This window comes from Chelonoidis abingdonii, chromosome 2, assembly GCF_003597395.2.
Source record: "Chelonoidis abingdonii isolate Lonesome George chromosome 2, CheloAbing_2.0, whole genome shotgun sequence".
NCBI lineage: Eukaryota > Metazoa > Chordata > Testudines > Testudinidae > Chelonoidis > Chelonoidis abingdonii.
The window spans coordinates 135293776-135314597 of record NC_133770.1 but is presented as its reverse complement, the minus strand read 5'-3'; the positions used below and the strand labels follow the sequence as shown (position 1 = coordinate 135314597).

General features: G+C 41.9%; 1 protein-coding gene across 3 annotated transcripts; it reads right to left on the bottom strand.

Moving 5' to 3' along the window:
- Positions 1-583: 583 nt before the first annotated feature.
- On the bottom strand, positions 584-19283 carry ROPN1L (rhophilin associated tail protein 1 like). Of its 3 annotated transcripts, none has more exons than XM_032796334.2 (6): positions 19187-19283; positions 16439-16606; positions 14239-14362; positions 13816-13977; positions 10737-10912; positions 584-988 (listed from the first exon to the last, which is right to left on the bottom strand). In XM_032796334.2, the coding sequence occupies exons 2-6, from the start codon at positions 16567-16569 to the stop codon at positions 934-936; spliced, it is 648 nt and encodes a 215-aa protein (XP_032652225.1). In that variant the 5' UTR covers positions 16570-16606; positions 19187-19283; the 3' UTR covers positions 584-933. The 3 variants fall into 3 exon arrangements, with proteins under 3 accessions (XP_032652225.1, XP_074918775.1, XP_032652224.1); XM_075062674.1 differs by lacking the exon at positions 19187-19283 and adding an exon at positions 16715-16735; XM_032796333.2 differs by lacking the exon at positions 19187-19283 and adding an exon at positions 16715-16735 and having other exon boundaries at positions 13864-13977.
- Positions 19284-20822: the final 1539 nt, after the last annotated feature.

The window sequence follows — 20822 nt, the reverse complement described above, 5'->3', positions numbered from 1 at the left end:
CTTGCCGGCCCGGATCTGTGACCGCAGGCGGACACACCAGAGCTACTATGCTTCAGTGTCTTGGCTTCCTCTGCTATCTCTGGTAACTCTGCACCTGTGTGGGTGCATGAAGGTATGAATGTGTGTGTGCATGAATAAGCCCTATCCCTTTTCTGTTTGATCCAACAGCGGCATTTCATAAAAACAACAGAAGTGTAACCATGGGTTGGTTTCTAGGGTAACTGAGGTAACGGTGGGCAGTGCCAAGAATTGCATTGGCAAATCTTGCTCAAAACCAACTCTTGAAAGCAGTGGCTCCATAAAGGTAATAGTGATTGGCTGGTTGTGTTTCTGACTGCAACTTCAGTTGAGCAAGTAATACTTTCAGGGCAGAGCTGTGCAGAAGCGTAACAAGAAATGGGATTCTTTGTAACTGCTCAGATTGCTGCAGCCCCTTATTTTTATGTCTCTCTTGAAAATCTATTTTTGGAGTCTGTACTTCGTTTACTATATATATTTTTCTTTTTATAAACATAAAAAATATTCCAATTTACAAAAAGAGCAGATTGGATAAAATTTATAATAAACTTCACTCAGTACAAAAAACATTAAACCCTTTACTGTGTCATTAGTGGGGAGAGGAGGGAGGGATACAGAGAGTATCATCATACTGGAGTGCAGGTTAACAATAGTTAACACCTTCTTGATCTTTATGAATGGAAAATGGACAGAAGGATCAGAGAAAGAGATGAGAATTCTTGTAATGAGTCACAGAAAGAAAAGGGAGCAACAGCTGTGTGGGGCACAGTAATTGTTCCCTCTTCTTATTAAGTGAAGATATGAGAATTTCATCTTTTATATTGCAACCCATTTTCTGGTCTGCTGAATAAAAATGACACTTCCTAGGATGATCATACTGATTGTAGTTCACCCGCTGGCCAGGTCAGAACAGATCTAGGAGGCCTGGGTCAGAAAGTTTCTGGGCTGCACCATGCCGTTCTGTTGGTCTCTGGAAAAGAACAATCATACTCAGAACATTTTAAAATACTATTTCTTAACCTTTACATGTCACAATGAAATGCTGGCTGCAGAAGAAAAGCACCATGGAAGAGCTAAGCATTATTGTTCTCTCAGTCAGATGAGGGGAACTGTGCTGTGCTGTCCCTCCACTGTACTGAAAAGCCACCCTCCAATATTGACGTTTCCCCAAGAAGGCTTGGGGAGGGGACATGTGGTTTCTTGGTTTCAGAATAAAAGAGGTCTTTATTTTTTCAACACCCTGACAGTTTGAGCTGTGATGTTTTGGAATACATGATAGGAACAGATCAATAGTCAATGGAGTCTAGTATCTCTAGCAGTGACCAATGCTGAATGGTTCAGAAGAAGGCATAACCACCCCTCCTCCACCATTCCATTAGCGATAGGTCTACATGCGAGTGAAATAAGCACCATCTCATAGGAAACTTTAGATGAAAAGAGAGCATTTTTTTACCCATTGCTGGTGTCAAAGCAGTTAGGACTTCATTGATCTCATAAGACCCACGTGCCACCTTAACAACTGGGGAGGGGAATGGCCTGTTTTGATAAACAGTAAGGTCATAGCTTCTACCAGATCACTGAAATATTTTCCCCTTCCTAACAGCTTTGCCTCCATTTTACTAAGCAGTTTGCCTCAACAATATCCTGCAGCAGTGAGTTCCCCAAGTTAATTATACAGTGCATTAAGAACTTTTTTTTATCTTTCTTAAATTTAAGAACTTTTTCCTTTCCCATCACTGCTGATAGAGAATGTTGGTTTAACAAAAATGCTGCCTTAAGTATGACTACGTGGCAATTAGAAACTCACAGCTGGCCCATGCCAACTGACTTGAGCTATGGTGTGGTTGAACTGCAGTGTAAACCTTTGGGCTCAGTCTGGAGATCGGGGTCTAGGATTCTGTGAGGTGGGAGGGTCCCAGACCTTGGTCTGAAGCCCAAGGCAGAATGTCTACACAGCAATTAAACAGCCCCAAGAGTCTGAGTCAGATGGTATAGGCCAGTAACAGGTGTTTAACTGCAGTGTAGACATACCCCCTATTCTGCCTACTTCACTCATCTGTCACTGATCAGTACTGGTGAGGTCTACATCTCTCTCTCTCTCACACACACACACACACCCCTCTCTCTCCCTCAAGTATGGTGGCCTCTGTGAAACGAGTTGTGTTTTTTTTTGGTTCAGGTCCTGGGTCAAAAAAAGGGTTCACTGTTTGGCTCTTTTTGCCAGTCTCAGGGACATATTAGAGAAATCAATGGGCCTAGAGCGCAAACTACCTTTCACATCAAGAGGTGATCTCTCTAGGGCAAGGTTAACACGTGTTTGAGAAAAACTGGGTTTAGCTTACATTACATGCACTTGGGTACTGCACCTGTTCCCTGCATAGATATGGATCCTCATGCAAGTCACTGGACAAAGTCACTTTCAAAGGAAAGGAAAATATGTCCTCCTGTGATGCCTTATGAGGATGCGTATGTATTTAACCAGGAATATGCAATAATTTGTGTTTAAATTAAACTAGGCTTATCACGGTAATGTGTTCACAAAGAGGGCAGTGCTCAGTGCCCTCAATGCAATGTAAAAATCAGCGATGGAAACACTGACCTTATCAGGAGTCATCACTAGAGGCTAAATTTAGACAGCGAGGATGGAGGTCTAAATTCAGAGACATAAAAGAAGCAGCTACATTAGAAACTGAAGATACGTATTTCAAATAGAAAGCTCCTAAACAAGACAGTTTGGGATGGGAGTTACTAGCTAGTTAAATGCTATTTCCAGAGTCAAGTGCATGTGTTTCACTGGTATCTCCAGGACAATGGTAAAGCATCTGATAGTTTGTGCTTCCATATCTTGAAGGTTTTAGCAGGTGGAGGCAAAGGAAAGAGTTGGGTACTTATTTCAATAGTAAACATGAGGCAGCCCTAACTTGCCCTTCAGGCTGACATTTCTATCACTAACTAAAGGATAGCCTCAAAGCAAAGTGACAGGATCCTGGAGCCTGGCGTACCTGTTCTGTGTCACAGAATGGCTTCATACAACCTACTTGCAGATCAGACTTTTCTCATCTAGATCCCAGCTTCACGTTTCTCCTTCTGCCTTATTGTATCCGATATTAGCTTAACTAGCAGAGGGAGAAGGACAAAGACCCGGTAGTTAAATAACATGCATGTGCATGTCCACAGCGCTGGCAACTCAGTGTAGCACTGGGAAGGTCACCCCTTAGAACACTGGATATTTGCTGTATCAGTAAGAGGGAGGAGGTAGTTAAATCAGATGCAGAGTTGAGATGAGTAGAGGTAGTTTCTGAGGTGGGGTGTGCCAATGGGTAGCACATACGCTGCAACCTCACGAAAATGAGAGCGATGTAGAGTCCAATAGCATGAGGTGTGGGGTGTCAGACTCTCTTTTCCCACCCCCAACGAAGAGGTCAGGAAAGTTTCAGTCTTTTTCTTCCGTGGAAACAGCCGAACATTAAATCATGGGCTCAAAATGGGGAGTAAAATGAACTTTCTCTTAAAAAGAAAAAAAAAGACTCTGGCTCAACGTTTTCTTCCCCTTTGCATTTCCACTCTCCTCTCCCACATCTGTCCTCTGTAGCGGTCAATCCCTTTTGAAGGTTTTATTTTGTTCTTGTCTTTCCCTCTCTTTGTTCAGAGGACATGGTTTTTAGTTATGTCAGCCTCTCTTCCTTCCACGTTCAAGTTTTGCTCTTTCCTGCTGCCCCTACACAGCCCATTGTTGGCCCTCTCCCTCTTTTCCCCTTTCCACTGCTGCTTTCTTTTTCATTTCCCTTCCCAATGGTGGGGAATGAAGGAGGACATCCCATGCACTATCTGACTGCTCATCTCACACCCATCCCCATCTCATCTTCCCTGGTTCTCTCCCACCCCTTCAGTCTCTGACATTCCTTTCTCCAATCTATTTCCTCAACCGGTGCTCTCCACCTCCCCCCTGAGGTTTTCCTAACCGCCTCTTCTCTGGTGGGGCCATGGCTCCTGTGATGAGGAGAAAAGAAGCTCACAAGACAGACAAATGCACTTCTGAGACTAACTCTGACATTGTCACGGTATTACTACTAAAGGGGAGCCACAGCTTACATTAATGTAGCTGCCTCATTCTGTTTGCACAGCCGATAACAGCATCATAGTTATTGGGTTACAGCACATAAACCACCACATAATTAATCATTAAAAATGTTTCAGATAAAACAGGTTAAAAGTTGTTTTAATTTTTTTTAAAATGTGGTAAATGCTTCAAAAAGAAATGCTGTATTGGAGTGGGCTGGACAATAATCCTAGCGGCCACAGATCAGTGGACACTCATTTGAAATCATGCTTTGAATAGCCAGACAACTGGAAAACTCTAGCTAGGACTCACGGGATAAAACAGTTACTAACACTCCTGCAAAGAGGATTCATCCTGACCACTCCAACTTCTTGTTGTACTAGCCACAGAGCCAACCACCCCCGAGCCCTGAAGCATTCAACAGATAGCTTTTTGTTAGCTGTCCCATTGTTTACATGTTATTTATTACACAATTTGTTGCAGGAGTGATAGTTCAGGCATTAAGGGCTGAAATGGAATCTGAAAGGACTGGTAGCCAGTTGCACAAATAAAAGCTGATGTAGAGCCATGCACATTTGTCTTCAGCTTTCTGCACAAGGTTCTAGATGGATAAACCATCATGCAAGGCCCTTGGCATCCCTCTGTGTCAGAATCCTGAACATCTGCATGTTTCTACCTTTGTTACTGTGCGTTCCCAGAGTCTATGAGCTGGCAGGCTACCAGCTCCTGCCCAGCTGATGATAAACATGAAAGGTATGTTCATAGGTACCTCAGCTCCCTGACAAACTAGTAGGATGCTCCATTGCAGTCTCTCATATGACTGACTGCTTGGCCCAAAGTTGGATTCAGTAAAGTGTATTGCCATTTAAAGCAGATGGGGTGGCTGTGTTCAATTCCTATCAGTCACAACACACTTCATTTAATCAAGTAATTAGTAACAATGAGCATTTTCACTGCAGTAAAGTTAAAATTATTCAGAGAAAACTGAGACTTCTATCTACAAAGTAACAACAAATGCTGAATCGGCATTAAGATAAACAAACTGACAACGAGTGCTTGAGTGTGGCATAATTTAGAGAAATTGGGTATAAGGCCCCCATATTTTCTAAAGCAAACACTAGGACTCTTTTGTGGCAATGTCTTTAAGGGTTGGGAAATTCACATAGAAGGGCTATTTCAAACTATATGAAATATGATTTCATATTTTTATTGCAGATAACTTCAGATCTGTATGAAGCTATATCCAAGTAAAATTGTGATGTAAACCATATATGATTTTTGTATTAAGTCCATACAGTTTTGGTGACCATCTAGAGGAAGGAAGCAAAGGACAGATTGACCACCAGCTACCCATCTTCTCCATCCTCAATGCCCCTGAGTTAAACAACACTACAGTAACTGTAGTAACCTAACAATAAGGAAACAACTACTAAAAGAGCAACAGAATCACAGTGTGCAGAGAAGTGATCACTTCTAGGGTTCCGTCTCACTACCACAGCTGTAAAAAGGAACTGACAGATGGGTGGGCCTGCTCTACTCTTTATGACCGGGATGGGTGCATGTGTGTGTGTACGCTTGTGCAGGCATGTCCCCAATAGTCACTGCTATTCAAAAGAATCTGATCTCCTGTGCATGAGGCACTTGTGAACCACAAGTGGAATACGTGTGAACAATTGCACGAAGAACAGGGTATTCAGGTGTCCCAAAAGAAGTTTTTGGGACACTAGGACATCATATGAAAAAAAAGGAATATCTGATTTCTTCACTCAGGTAGACCCACTGGGCGTGAGTTGCATATAAGAACATACAATATAAATGAATGGCATAGTTCCTTGAGGTTCTTTGAATATGGCCTTCAGATAGAAGAATCTTGATCAATTTATGGAGGTGGATACCAATATCTCTCTGTGAAAAACAATTTTTTTTTTTTTTACCTCACATGTAGTAAGTTTCACAATATATCAGAAAATTTCCTAAACCACTAATTCTATTAAGTTTCTATTTATCTGCAGAAATCTAAAGCTAAAATTACACATCTATGAAAACAAATAAATTCTAAGACGCATCTCTTACTCAACTTTCATAAATAAAAATTACACTGCAGATGGTATATTGGTAAATCAAAGTCTATATTTTGTGGTGACTGCTAATGCTAAACTTTATGTGACTTTATTAAGTTCTGCTCTGAATTGGTGGCATTTACTTCCAGAAAATCCTTGTCATCGTTCTCTTAAGCCTTCTTTGATGGAATGAAGAAATCTGAAACTCCAACCTGATCTCCTTTACGCTCCCTAAATTACAAGAAAGTAAATATTCTTTCATTAAACTATTTATTTTAATAATGACCCAAATAGCTGAATTTTTTTAAGCTACACTTAATCTCCCTCCAGTATACATTTTCTTAGTGAGGATTTTTCTCTTAAACATTTTTCTTTGTAGCATAGTTCAGAATTACTTCATTATAACAGTTACAACAGACACTACAACCTGGTTCTGGAACATTACACATTTTACAAACATTTTACTCTTGGGGGAATTCTGCGGCAAAAAAATAAAAATTCCGCACACAATATTTTAAAAATCTGTAAAATGCTGCATATTTTATTTGTCAAAATAACACAATATAATGACATCAGCTTCAATTAATTTTGGTCATTTATTTCAAAATACCTGTCAGCAAGTGTGTCTGTAACAATATAGACAACAAAAAGGATTCAGAAAATGTTTTTTGACAAATAGATTCCTTACTAGGCATATTAATACAGAACTCTAAGTAATAATTCATTTAAACTACAGTACAGAACTGTATTTCCCACACCCCTCAGAAGCAGTGCAAAGGCTTGGGGGAGTGAGGGGTAATGGAGGAGCTGAGAGAGAGGGAAATAAATTGCCTTGAAGGAGCCTGGGTGTGAAGTTGGAGGGTTGTTGGGTACGGGTGAGAAAAGTATGAAACAGGTTATTTGTGGGGTGGGGAGGAATTGTTAGGGAGCTTCCCCCATGCAGACCCTGGCCTTTCCCATTCACTCAGGCACATCTGCCCTTTCCCCATGTGTTCCTGAACCTCCATGTGTCCTACTCAGATACCCACTACCCCCATCCCTGTACCTCCTCCACTTCTCCCTATGTTCCTGTATTCCCTCCCATTGTTCCCATGTGTCTCTGAGACCCCACCCAGCCACTTCCCTGTCCCTATGTGTCCCTGTCCCCCAGCCCCCTATCCCCATGTGTCTCTGTACCCCCACCATGCCACTCCCCTGTCCCTATGTAGCTCTGCACCCCCTTCCCCATGTGGCCCTGCATCTCCCTCTCCCCTGTGGCCCTGGGCCTCCACTCCCATTCAGCCCCTGCCCCAGTTTGCCTCCCCCAGTAGCTCTTATGAGCCCCTGTATGACTCCTCCCAGCACCCTATGCTGTCTGTCCCCCCATAACCCGCCTCCTGACCTGGCCAGCTGCCAGGAAAGCTCTGCAGGCTCTCTCTCTTCCCTAGCTTGCTGGGAGCTGCTGTGTTCTATCAACACAGCGCCCTCTGGTGAGCAAAGGACAGAACCACAGCAACATATTTGCAGAAGCTTTTTTCGGAGCAAAAATTGAAAAATATGAGCAGCTCATTAATTATGCACACATGCAGTAGTGCAGAATTCCCACAGAAGTAAAACATTTTCTTGCACCAAGTAATCAGCCAAATTTTGATTTATTTAAAATATAGAATTTAGGACTTGTACCAGATGAAGTTGCCCTAACTCTTAAATCCACTAAAGTCAAGAGCACAGAAGCTCCGTAAAGCTCCATTCAATGGGCTCAAATAAAAAAAAGGGTAAAGGCAGAATCAAACCTAGGATTCTGGAAGGGTTCTTGAAGGTGACACCTAATTTAATACTATGAAATCCAAACAACTTCAAAAAGATCTGCCAATAGCACTGGAGTGTCTTATATGGGCCATTTCTCTATAGCTGCTACAGACAAGGTAAAACAACAATCTAGTAATGTACCTATAAAAGTGAAAGGAATCTCCCAAGAGGCTATTATCTCAACTTTTCAAAAGTTAACAAGGGAAGGTAAATAAGGTTAACGATTTTAAACAAATTACTGTATAACGATTATTTACCTGGGATCCATTCAAACCTAAATCATTGTATTATACAAAAGAGTAATATAATCTTAATTGTATGTATGATTGCAATTCTAAAGTTATCCTAAGTGGTGACAGTAAAGCGTATCAATTTGTTAATGTAAATGGATATGGCATTTGTGTATTTAGCTTTCCAACCAGTATGCTCCAGAGACAAGGAAGCTCAAAAGAACACCACACTTAGGTTCAATTAATTTAGGACAGTGATTATATTAATCCTGCTGGCACCTTCAGCAGGAAGGGCCTGATGACAAAAGCTAAGCGCAGGCACAAATGAAATAGGTAGTCTCCATATACCCACAGCTCAAGAAGTGAGCAATCCATGTATACTATATTCTTGTCCTCTTGCTGCAGGAATGCATTACTCAAATACTCGGGTACAAGAGAAATGCCTTTTTGGGGATCAGGACTATGTCAATAGCATACAAGATAAATAATATTACAAGGATTGGGGATCTGAGACACCAAAGAAATGACAAATAAAGAACAAATTCATGTCCCTCACATATACCCCCAACCTGAGTCCTGACGGGACTGAGGCAACCCAAGACAAAAAGACATCCTCAGGATGGAATAGACACTTAGTGCATATCCACACATACAAACCAGTCATCACTCTGCAGCCATAGTAAGAAGGACAGGATTATATGATAGAGTTGCCTGCAATAGCACGAGGCCGGACTTTATGAGTCAATAGGACCCTTCCAGTCTTCTGTCCTAGGGATCAAGGACCATAACCTCAGGCTCATGAACACAAGACTGGTTAAAAATAAAGTCTGCATTACATATGGGCTGATGGTGGAGGAGGCAACTGACTTGGCCTACCTTGCTGAAACCTGGGTTGAAGATATTGTCAGACGCATTCTGGTACAACTCATTCCAGCAGGATATACAATACACCATGGGTGAAATCCACATTCCACTGAGGTCAATAGGAGTTTTGCTGTTGAATTCAGTGGGGCCAGGATTCCATCCCATGAGTCCAAAGTTTGGTAAGGAGGCAGGATGGCTATCAGATAACCCAGCCAAACCCAGATGGAAATGAGATCTGAACCCAGAGACAAAGTCACTCAGATGCACGCAGATGACAGAGAACTCCAGGAAACAGAATCTCAAACCAAGACATCAAAATTGGTCTTGTGAGACTTCACACTTATGGAGTACAGTTCTGTCTCGGTGGCCCAGGATCTAACATCCATTAAGACAAACACAGCATTCTCCCACATAGTGTTCAATCCCACTCTTACATTCTGTTGGAATACACTACACTGGCCAGAAGCATGACTAGTGTGCTAAGGGACTAGTCAGACACTCTCAAACAACAACCTCAAAACAGCCCCTCCCTCTGTACCACCCCCAGAGATATTTACTGTTAACCAATGATCAGCACCAGATAAAGCAGAAACAAAAATTGGTAGCCTGGAACATACCGTGTTTATAAACACTAACATTATAAAGGAAACCAATATCTAAAATGTCTGATCAACATAACTGTTCTTGATAGCAGAACTCCTGACCAGCCCAGATTGTCTTTTCCTTTATCTTGCACCTGAACATCTCTCACTGTGAGGAACTGCCATAATACTTTGCTGAAAATATTAATAAAATCTATAAAGGTGGAAGGAGCAGCAGAGAGATAGAACAGAACCTGGTAATGGTAAATGAACAGCTGAGATCATGTCTAAGGAAGGGCAATTTACCAGTGGCTTGGAATCATGGCTAATACTTTAAAACAAAACAAAAAAATAGAAAGACCCAAACAATTTTGCTAGTTATGGCCTAGTCTCAAATGTTCCTTTCCTGAACAAGAACACTGAGATGATAGTGGTAGATCACCTCCAGCAATCTCCAGCAGAATCCACCTTCTGCCAATATGCTGGGTACCAGATACGGCCAACGCAAAGATAGTACAACAGTCAACCTATAAGATCTCCTTATAAAATCTGCTGCCTTCAGTAAGAGTCAGTCACAAGTGTACTCCACTTGTGCCATCTAGCAGGCATCAGTGGATTGCCCTCAGGTAATTTTATCCATTTCTCTCATAAATCTCAGAAGACTGTGATGGGCAGCTGCTCCTCACAGAGAGTCCTCCTCTACAATCAGGTCGTATGTAATGCAGACTTTCCTCCTACAGGGCTTGTTTATTTCCCTTCTCCTGTTCAACATCTATGGTAAAACATAAGAAGAAACTTTAAAATGCTGTGGGTTCAAACAACAACATGCTGATGTTACAAAGCTATAAACATCATTTCTATCTGGAGTAGAGAACACCATAATTCACCTAACCGAAAATCTGGAAAAAATAAACATGTAGGTGAATAACTGTTGGCTCAAACTCTGACATTGAAGCCAAAAGGAGTCTAACTTTAGGCACACATTTTTGAAAAATCTTGTTCTCAACGTTTACTAGCAAGTACAAAGAGAAAATGAAGTGAAAAGAGAGATTATCTAACTAAAAAATTAGAGATTTATGAAGCCAGAATGAACCAGCATAGCTGATGCATGCTCCAGATCCAAATTTATACTTACACTTGTCCCTTAAGAGCACTGAGGAAAGCTTCAACTTTGTAGTCTGGCATCTCACCATCTATACTGGCCAGGTACGTGTAAATAAATGAGAATGTATCAAATGGAATGCGAGCAGGTCCACCCTCTGGATCAGTTGTTAGAATTTCACAAGCGTACTTCACAGAAGTCATTAAGGACTAGCGGGATCCCAATCAAGAAAAGAGAGACAAAATACCAGAAGGCATTAGCACCCTTTGGTCACTATGCTGTAATATTGTATGAAAGACTGTCAGCTTCTGAAATTCAGTGTGAATAGAAGCAAGACTTCATTTACACTTGCAAAGTTTGTACCTGCAATTCACACTCCAATGTAGGCAGCTCCACTGGCGATAATGCTGGTAGAAGCTGTAGTGTAGACGGGGCTCAGGCATTTTTATTACTGTGTCATTTAAGACTACAGAGTGGTAAAAATGCCTGAGCCCTTTTCACACTACTGCATCTACTAACATTAGCACTGATAAAGCTGCACTATTGGTGAATTAAGGCTAACAATTTTGTTAGTACAGAAAAGGCCTTAGTGTAATTCTGTTACTCTTTTAATCAACACAAAAGAGAAAGGTAGTGTATCACTGAGCAATTAATTGCATCATGTTAAACTTAACAGATATCAGTCCACTGCCATATTTACTAATACATCACCAGGTAAAGAATTGTCCCTAATTTATTACCATATAAAGGCCTCAGTTCATCTGTGAACTATCATTTCAATTTATCTGAACCTGGCCCTAGTGAGGGCAGCACTAAACTGGCTAAGATAACTAAATCTCAATGAATCTGGGGGAAAAAAAAAAAAGTTTGTCTGGATCAATGTTGTGGCAGCTGATATTTTGGCATGATGCTGTGAATGTCAGCATTCACAATAACCAAACAATATCCAATCCTGGAAAAGGTCCTTTTGGATTCATCTAAACCAGTAATTCTCAACCTATTTACCACTGTGGGCCACATATATGGCCCATAATATGTTATGTGGGCCACATCCAATACTATCTGTATGGCCCTCAGGATGTCACATGGGCCACAGCTTTGTGCAGACTGGGCCAGCCACAGGTTGAGGCTCACTGGTCTACACGTTCTGTGGCGGCAATCCTCCCAGCCTGAGTCAAGAGACAGAGGCCTGCAGGGCTCACACTAGAGTTCTAATAATAGCTGTGTAGACAGCACTTCGAAGTTGCAGTTCACGCTGGAGCTCAGGCTCTGAAGCTTAGGGATGGGAACAGACTTCAGAGCCCAAACTAAAACTTCAAAGAGCTGCTACATGGCTATTTTTTGTGTGTTAGTGCAAGCTTCGCATGCCCAAGTCTGTCACCTCAAGCTGGGAGGCTCATTACCACAAGCTATCCTAAATGGAGTAAACAAACTGAAGTCAAGGATGTCAATAATTTAAGGCAGAAAAATCTTAACAGGAATATTGCACTGAAAGAAACCACCAAAAACCCAGAAAATTCAGAGTTAAGGTTACATTTTAAAAAAACAAACATAATCCCAAGTGTTAGTTAAGGATATACTTTTAAAAAAAAAAAATTCCTGTAACTTCAATGGGACTCCTCACAGATGCTGCAATCTGAACTAGTGAACACTAGTGCTGGATCAATAAATACTAACATTTATAAAAATTCAGTAAGGAGTTCTGCTCAGTAATAGGCTGGTTGGGGTAACAAAGACCATGACTAAAGACCCTAAAAGTAATGGCAGTGACAAAAATTACAGCTTTAGTAACAAATAAACTGTGGATTTTCTAAAGATAGGTATTTCTTAGTGATGGAATGGTGAAATAATAATAAAAAAAAAAGTCTACTCAAAATCTAGAGTATATTCCAAACCCTATTATTCACAAATTTAAGGTAACTAAAACTGGAGACCCAAACTGATATACAGTGCCACTTTGTAACTGGCACACCTGTCAGCCCTCTCATATAAGGGCTTTGCTGAATCTGTCAACGTTGGGGAAGCTGGGAGGACCTTCTGCAGAATTTCTAAAGGCCTCCTACACAATTTATAAACTCTGCAGGGCCTTCTAGCTCTTACATTTTGGTCTAGCCACAACTCTCTCTCTTTTATGTTGTAGCAAATTTATTCACCTCAGGTTTTCACATATCAAGGTTATACAAATTGTTTCAAAAATATAAGGATGTTTCCACACCAAGAATTATCAAACCAGAGGTTAGACTGCAAAGACATTGCAATATTTTATGAAACAAGTGTATTAAATCATTGTTGTTTTTAAAAGTTAGAAAGCCAGGAAATTCTAAGTTAAGGCTGAACTTAAAATATAAAAAAATTGAAAGGTAAGGAACTTCAAGCTATCTTAACTCTGACCCTGATCCATGATCATCTATGCATATCATTTACTCACTGTTATGACTAACGGAGATGGATTAATGTGCTCACTCTTATCATGCTCTATGTACTGTCAGGTATAAGAGAATATGGATATAAATCTCTATCACACAGAGTTAGAGTCAAATCAGGAGACAAATAAGGGAGTATTATAGCCATTAGATACTTTGAAGGGCAGATGAGGTACATTGTACTGTCCAGCTCATAGTGATATGATGATACACCTCTACCCCGATATAAAACTGTCCTCGGGAGGCAAAAAATCTTACCGCATTATAGGTGAAACCGCATTATATCAAACTTCCTTTGATCTGATGGAGTGCGGAGCCCCACCCTCCGGAGTGCTGCTTTATCACGTTATATTCGAATTCGTGTTATATTGGGCAGCATTATAGCGAGGTAAACGCGTATCTCCTTCTCCTGGTGCACCTGCTTGCTATTGTACTGACATTACAACCAGCAGTGGTAGCACTCTTTCCCCACCTTCTTCTGCCTGTCTGAATCACACACACCCTCAGAGCAAAGGTTAACACTGAATGAACATAAACACAAATACATGACCTGCCTTTGCTACACAAAAAATTGGGGTTTTAAAGTGACACAATAGTATCTAGATCTACAATCTATTTACTGTAGGTCCTCTATGGTCTGCTTGGTACATAGTCATTTGATTATGAAAGATTTTAACATGCCTACATACCCCACCAAGTATACTACACCCAAGTGCTAGAACTTTCAACCATTCCACCTCGTCACCGAAGTTGTCCAGTTGTAGAAGGGCTCTCAGCTGCTCCTCTGGCAAACACAGATGTTTCCATTTTTTTTCTAGTTCTATCATGCTCACACGGCCCTTCGGAGAAAGCTTTAAAAGACAAAACACAACACCACAAGTAAAACTGGAAAACACCATGGAGATTATCACACAACTAAGAGTACAAAACTTTAGGGCCTCTTTCCCCCACCCCCAAAGAAATTGTGGCGTACTGTTTCTCTGACAGATAGTCTGTAGGACCAAACTATCTAGGAAGAGTTCTACTGACATCTCATCTATGAGCCACTTCTATGAAAATTTCCACTGACATCTCTCAACAATACTATGTGTTCAATATGGGTTGGCTTGTACCTGCTTGTGCAAAACTTTAAGGAGGCCTGGTGTGAGCCCAGTATCTGTTTTCTGTGTTGCTACTGGCATTTCAATCCTGTCCTTTACAGGAAGGGGCTCTCCTTTCGACAGAGCTGAGAAATACCTAGATTAATAGGAATATCAACACATCTGAATGCTTATAAGCAAATAAAAGTTAAGCAAAAACAAGCTTTATAAAAATCTGCTAATCAATCTAAGTGCTCATGAAAGTGGGAAATTGGCTTCAGTTAGCTCCTGGTATAGAGACTTCCTCCCTCTCTGTATCCAGTTTCCATCTTCCCTTTTAATCGAAGCCATAGAGTTTAGTTTTAACAGTGTTTATTTAACACTATAACAATTATTATTGTGTTTTAATTGTGCATTCGATGTTCTGTGTTCCTTGGTGGCAGTGGAGAGTAATTTATAAATATTATTAATGTGTTCTGGCAAGTAGCAATGTCTAAGCTTTCCACACACATCTGTAACAATGCACTTTAAACCAGATTTCTATAATCCTCTACTAGTCTAATCTGGTGATAGGCCATTGTCAAAACAGCTCAACCAGCAAATCAAAACACAATTTTGGAGAATTTATATAAAGATTTACAATAGTCATTATACTTATTTATTTTATAGCTGACCATAACTTAAACACAGCAGGAATTGAGTTTGATGCAGATATTAGTAATTTTAAGGCTGCTGATACAGATATCTACCTCTTACAGCCAATGTCACCATCACAACCGGCCAAAAACTAATATACAAGAGACATATTCTGCTTCATTCATTACCATATACGGTGCCTTGCTCACAAGATAGGAAGAAACACTCAACTTTAACAACTTTTCCTAAAAAGTATCCACACAGCTATTTTCAAAAAGAGAACCACAAATAGTAACACATTTCAACAGTAGCCTATATCTTCTTAATATAAACATGGCACAGTACTTATGGTAAAGCTAGAGTTCACTCACACACAGAACTTTCAGATTCTGTTCCTTCCTATAAAATAGCACGTTTTTCACTGATATTTAAAAGTGATTACCCCAGAAAATCCAACCAAATACAAGGATCTAAAGATGGCAACTCCCTGCACCCGCTTTTCAACCAGGATTATTTATGAAATCTAGAGGGAAAAACTAATTATGACATTCAGTACAGAGCAAAAATTAACAGCATCAAAAATGTGAGCCAGTTCGCTGGGTAGCAGTCCCTAAGTCACTCTGCCAAGGTTCCACATCTAAAATTGCATCATTAAATATAAATTCAAACAAAGACCACATTATCTTTAACAAATTAAAAGAATACATAAAAATATACCAGCATATGTGCGACACAATACTTAATATCCAGACAACTTAGGGCTTGGCTACAATTGCAAGTTAGAGCGCATTAAATCAGACCCGGGTGCCCTAACTCCTGAGGTGTCCACACTGGCAAGGCACTTAGAGCGCCTGGACTCTGTAGCTGGAGCGCTCCTGGTAATCCACCTCCACAAAAAGTATAAAGCTTGCTGCACCCTGGCTGAAATGCCCGGCTGTCAGTGTGGACGATGTGTTGCATTACTGTGCTGTGACTGGCCTCCAGAAACATCCCATAATCCCCTGAAGTCATGTCGCCACTCTGGTCATTGTTTTGAACTCGGCTGCAGGCATGCGGCTATCCTCTTTCAAAGCTCCATTTCTGACAGGCAGCATGCTTATCTGCTCCAGGACAAAGCAAACCATTACTGTGGAATGTTGCTTCTGCTACCGAGGCAGGCGTTTGTGCATGCATGCGTGTGTGAGAGAGAGACGCGGTGGGGGGGGAGGTGTCCTGCTGCTGTCTGAACTTACAAGACAGCATGCTGACACACTCTCTGCCCCCCAAAACATACATCTCTCCCCCCACATACACACAACACACTCCCTGTCACACTCCATCCCCTCCCATTTGAAAAGCATGCTGCAGCAACTTACACACTGGGATAGCTACCACAATGCACTGCTCTCTGTGGCATTGCAAGAGCAGCTAATGTGGCCACGCCACGGAGCTTGCAACTGACAGTGTAAACACACAGCTGCATTTTCCCTGGTGCTGTCTCCGAAGGCTGGTTTAACTCCCAGTGCTCTACATCTGCAAATACAGCCAAGCTCCTAATTAGGTTAATATATGATGCAAGAATAATTTTGTGTTAGCCTATATATAAAGTACTACTTACCCAGCTGACCACTGCAGTACATCATGAGGTTGAGTCCTGATGGCAGCTTTGGTAAACTGTTTCAAAATATCTGGGAGTTCAGGGGGTATGTTAATCTGCTGAGCACAAAACATGGTGTCTGGAAGAGGCATGATTCTTGTAAGGTCCAATAACAAGATTCTGAAAGAACTAAAAATATAAATGAATTCTAAACATACGAGATTAGTATGGTTCTATATGATACAAGTTCTCTTAATTTTATTATTCAACTCAACTGTATAAAAAACCCAAACTTACTTTAACTGTGAGGTCCTGTTCCAGAACAGAATGTGGATGTCCATGTGTTGCAACCAGTTTATTTTAATATCATTTAATTAAATTAAAGGATAAAAGGAAAGAAATACAGATTTTTAGTCACAGCATCAGTTTTAGCCTAGGCAAAAATAAATGAGGCAAATCCACAAAAGTATGCAAGACTCTCTTTGCCTGCAGCTCCTGTGATCAGGAACAGCCTATTTCATCTTTATCTTTCTGCCTCATTGCCTTTCTCTCAACTGAAAACATCCCTCTGCTGTTCTCTTACCTATGCTTTTTCTTTCTTAATCATTTCTTTATTTTAGTGTTATAACTGTATTATTTAACTCTGTTACAATTTTATGATACAGATTTTGTGCAAGATGACATACAAAATAAAAAGGTAAATCTGAAACTAAGTTAGATTCTCCTAGTTCTGTAACGGACTAGCTCAGGCAGTGGGGTAATATGCACCAGATGATGGAAACTGATGGATTATACCACACAGTTTTTCTTTATTTCCTATTAAAAGGAAAACAGACTCCAAATTTCAATCAGTAACTTTGATGGAAAAAACAGAAAGTAAGACTAAAGCACTTCTGAACTGGCACAGACTCAAGACAGCGAGCTATCACAGACTGTTCAGAATTGAGAGGTCCATTCCAGGTTCTCACACTGACAAGGAGGCTTTGGGAGCTCTTCAACTGGTGCTTAAAGGTGGAATAGCGCTCCATGGGGAAAGTAAAGAAATTCAGAATATAAGAAAAATGTTGGTATATCTTGACAGGCAGAACCACAGAATGAGTTGAACAACAGCTATGTTGTCAAATCTTTGCTGTGAGGAGAGTCTGCCATTTTTGAGCAGACAATTAAGTGTGAAGATTATAATGTTTCTACTGTATCTATGTGTACATTTAAACAGAGCAAATATTTATTAACCTCTGCTCTTAGTTCTGTACAATACCACCAGAAAGAAATTTTACATGCAAGTCTTGCTATAACATATACGTGTAGTTAAAAATCCATATTTATTTTTAAAATACTCTAAAAGCATTTTAAAAATCACAGTGCTCTTAAGTTCCTTGGTTTCACAGCGAACACTAGGATGGACTGTTTTATAACTAGAATAGGACAAGCTGAACTAGCAGGTAAGAAACATGTATTTGTCCAAATAGGCTAATTCAGAAAATTGGAACTCTTATACCATTACCCAGCATCAGCACAAAAATAGATATTGTGGGTAAAAACAGATTGCACTAAAAAGTGATTCTCTAATACCATTATGCACTAATCCTTTACAAAAGAGGCCTGCAGTGAAAGCAAAAGCACAGAGAAATATTTAGTTTAAAAAAAAGTTTTTCTTTCATATCACTTTCAAATAACTCCACTTTTTGATCAACTTTTCCTCATATGTCTGTAAAAGATTGGTTGTTTACTTTAGAGAGAAAGCTGCTCAGCAGGGAGTTTCTTTTCCTGTGTTTTGGTTATGCTTAAATAACAGTCAGGTCAAATGAAGATCCTACGATATCCTTCGTATCACCACAGCATGAGCACGCCTATACAGACAGCTTGCCCGGGGCGCCCTTTGCCCAGGCATGGAGGGGACCAGCCACTCCCCTGCCCATCACCGGCCTTTGCTACTAGCCAATCCACTCAGCAGGGGTGATGAGTGATTGGCCAGCCTGCTGCTGAGCCTCACTGAGATGTTCCCCAGACCAAGGGCTGTTACTGCCTTGTCCCACTCTGTAGTAGGGTTGCCAACTCTGACTGAAGCTAGTCAGAGAGAGTTACACACACCCCCCAACACAAAAAAGTCATTTTCTCAAAATAACCTATTAAAGTCTCCCAGGTCCCTTTCAAGAGTCGATACTGATTCCAGGAATCTCCAGACCACACTTGGAGGGTTGCTAACCCTACGCTGGACTGGCCTGGACTCTCCAGGAATTCAAGATCAAGTAAAGTTTCAGAGGGGCAGCGGTGTTAGTCTGGATCTGTGAAAGCGGCAAAGAACCCTGTGGCACCTTACTGACTAACAGACGTTTTGGAGCATGAGCTTTCGTGGGGGAATACCCACTTCGTCGGATGCACCCAGGAAAGCTCATGCTCCAAAACGTCTGCTAGTCTATAAGGTGCCACAGGAAGATCAAGTAAAGATCAGGTCATGTGATGACACCTCCAGGAACCCGACCAAAATTGCCCTCCCCCCGGGAAGCGAGGGCGACGACACCTGCCCGGTTGAGCCGCCCCGGCGCCGTCCCGCGCACCCCGCTGGCAGGGGACGTCGCCCTCCATCAGCCGCTCGGCAGCAGCTCCGAGGCCGCAGGCAGCGCGTTTCGCCCCGCGGGGCAGGACCCGCCGCCAGGCAAGTGGCCCCTGGGCGGGGGCGGAGGGTGTGGGCCGTGGGGCCCCGCCCGGGCCGGCGCTTTGGCTCCAGCTTCGCGCCTGGGGGAGCTGGCCCGGGGCCGGATCTCTCACCTCCGCGCGGCGGCTCGCTCTGAAGGACAGCGCGTAACCGCCGCTCGCCTCCCGCCAGTTCCCAGGGCAACGTTTGTGTTTCACCGTCGCCATGCAACCGGCCCGAAATACCGCCCGCAGGACGCATGCGCTGGGCGAAGACGAGGCCTGCTCAAAGGGCGAGGGCCGACTGTCCTTGGCGCATGCGCTTATAGGTGCCGGATATTCAAAACCGCTTGTTGGCTACAGCTTGTTACCGAGCTGCTGCTCGCTCACAGCGCGTGCGCAGGAGAAGTCCGGGGCAGCGCGTGGCGGCTGTTGCGCTGCGCCCTGCTGGGGGTCGGAGAAGAGCTGCTCGTCGCACGTGCCAACCTGCTGTAGATAGGAGACAGTGGCTCTCCTGGGCCTGTAGGAAGTGGTGGCTGTGGGATGGAGAAAGTTGCATGACAGAACTTGACTCCTTGTTCCCAGTCATACTTGCATGACTCGTTTAGGCTTCACCATGAATTGCAAAAATTTCCCAAAAGACATTGTTCTAGATGGTGGTGAGTAGTACACAGATACCTACACTCTGCCATCAATACACACACCTGGTGAGTACATGTAGCCCCAACACAAGCAGTCAAGTATGTGCACACATGAGCGATGACTGCAGTGGCTTTATGTTGATGTAACTTGTGTTGACCAAAGTTTGTATTGTAAACATGACCTCAGAGAGTGCAGCTTGAGAATGAGTATTGACAGGCATTTATAAAGGATACAGTTATATTGGGTAAACTACTAAGCAAAAGCACACAACTAATACAAAAATGATTCAGAGTTTAATAAAACGAAGGGGTGGAGACCAGGAAAGGGTGTGAGCAACTGGGAGGCAAACCACTGTAGTACTGGAAGTCAGACAAGGCCTCAGAGTCTAAACAGGGAAATTATACCAGTAGAAGGTAGGGTGAATTTAAATGGCTAGAGTTATACATTGGTAAAACTTCCTCTATGAACACTTACTCCAGTTGGAATGCCTTTTTTCAGTCAAGCTTGTTTTGCTTTAAAAAGGGACTAAGCTAACCCCTCCGAAAAATGAAGCCAAACCATTCTCTAAACCAGAGTAAGGCCAGGTCTAGACTAGAAACTTCTGGGAATACTGGCAGTTATGGATGTGATTTGATATTTCTATACCAGCAAAAGCCCTAGAGTAGATATTTATACCAAAAAACCAAAATGCTTTTGGTGGTCTTTTGGGGGGGGGGTGGTAGGGTTAGGGGAAACTGTTGCAAGTAGCAGGGAAGTTTGCTGTCTGCCTTGTCCCTCTAATTTGAATAAATTCTTACAGCAGAGTTGCTCCATGGGAACTGGGCATTTGCTAAGGTCCAGAGAGAAAATTTGGTTAATGCTGTTTGTACACCAGTTTGTGAACAGAAGTGGCCACAGCATAAATAAAACTAGTGTAACTAAGGGTTGGTCTACACTACACAGGTTGACAAATTGCCTTACGCCAACCTAATTATGTCAATGTTTACACTACAGCTTTCTTCCTGCCTATGTAAGTGCCCTACTACACAGACATAACTTCACCTCCACAAGACACTGCCTCCCTTACATGGGCTGTTAGCTCTCGACAATTTCACAGCAGGAGCCGGACCAGTGGGGAATGGGGAGGAGA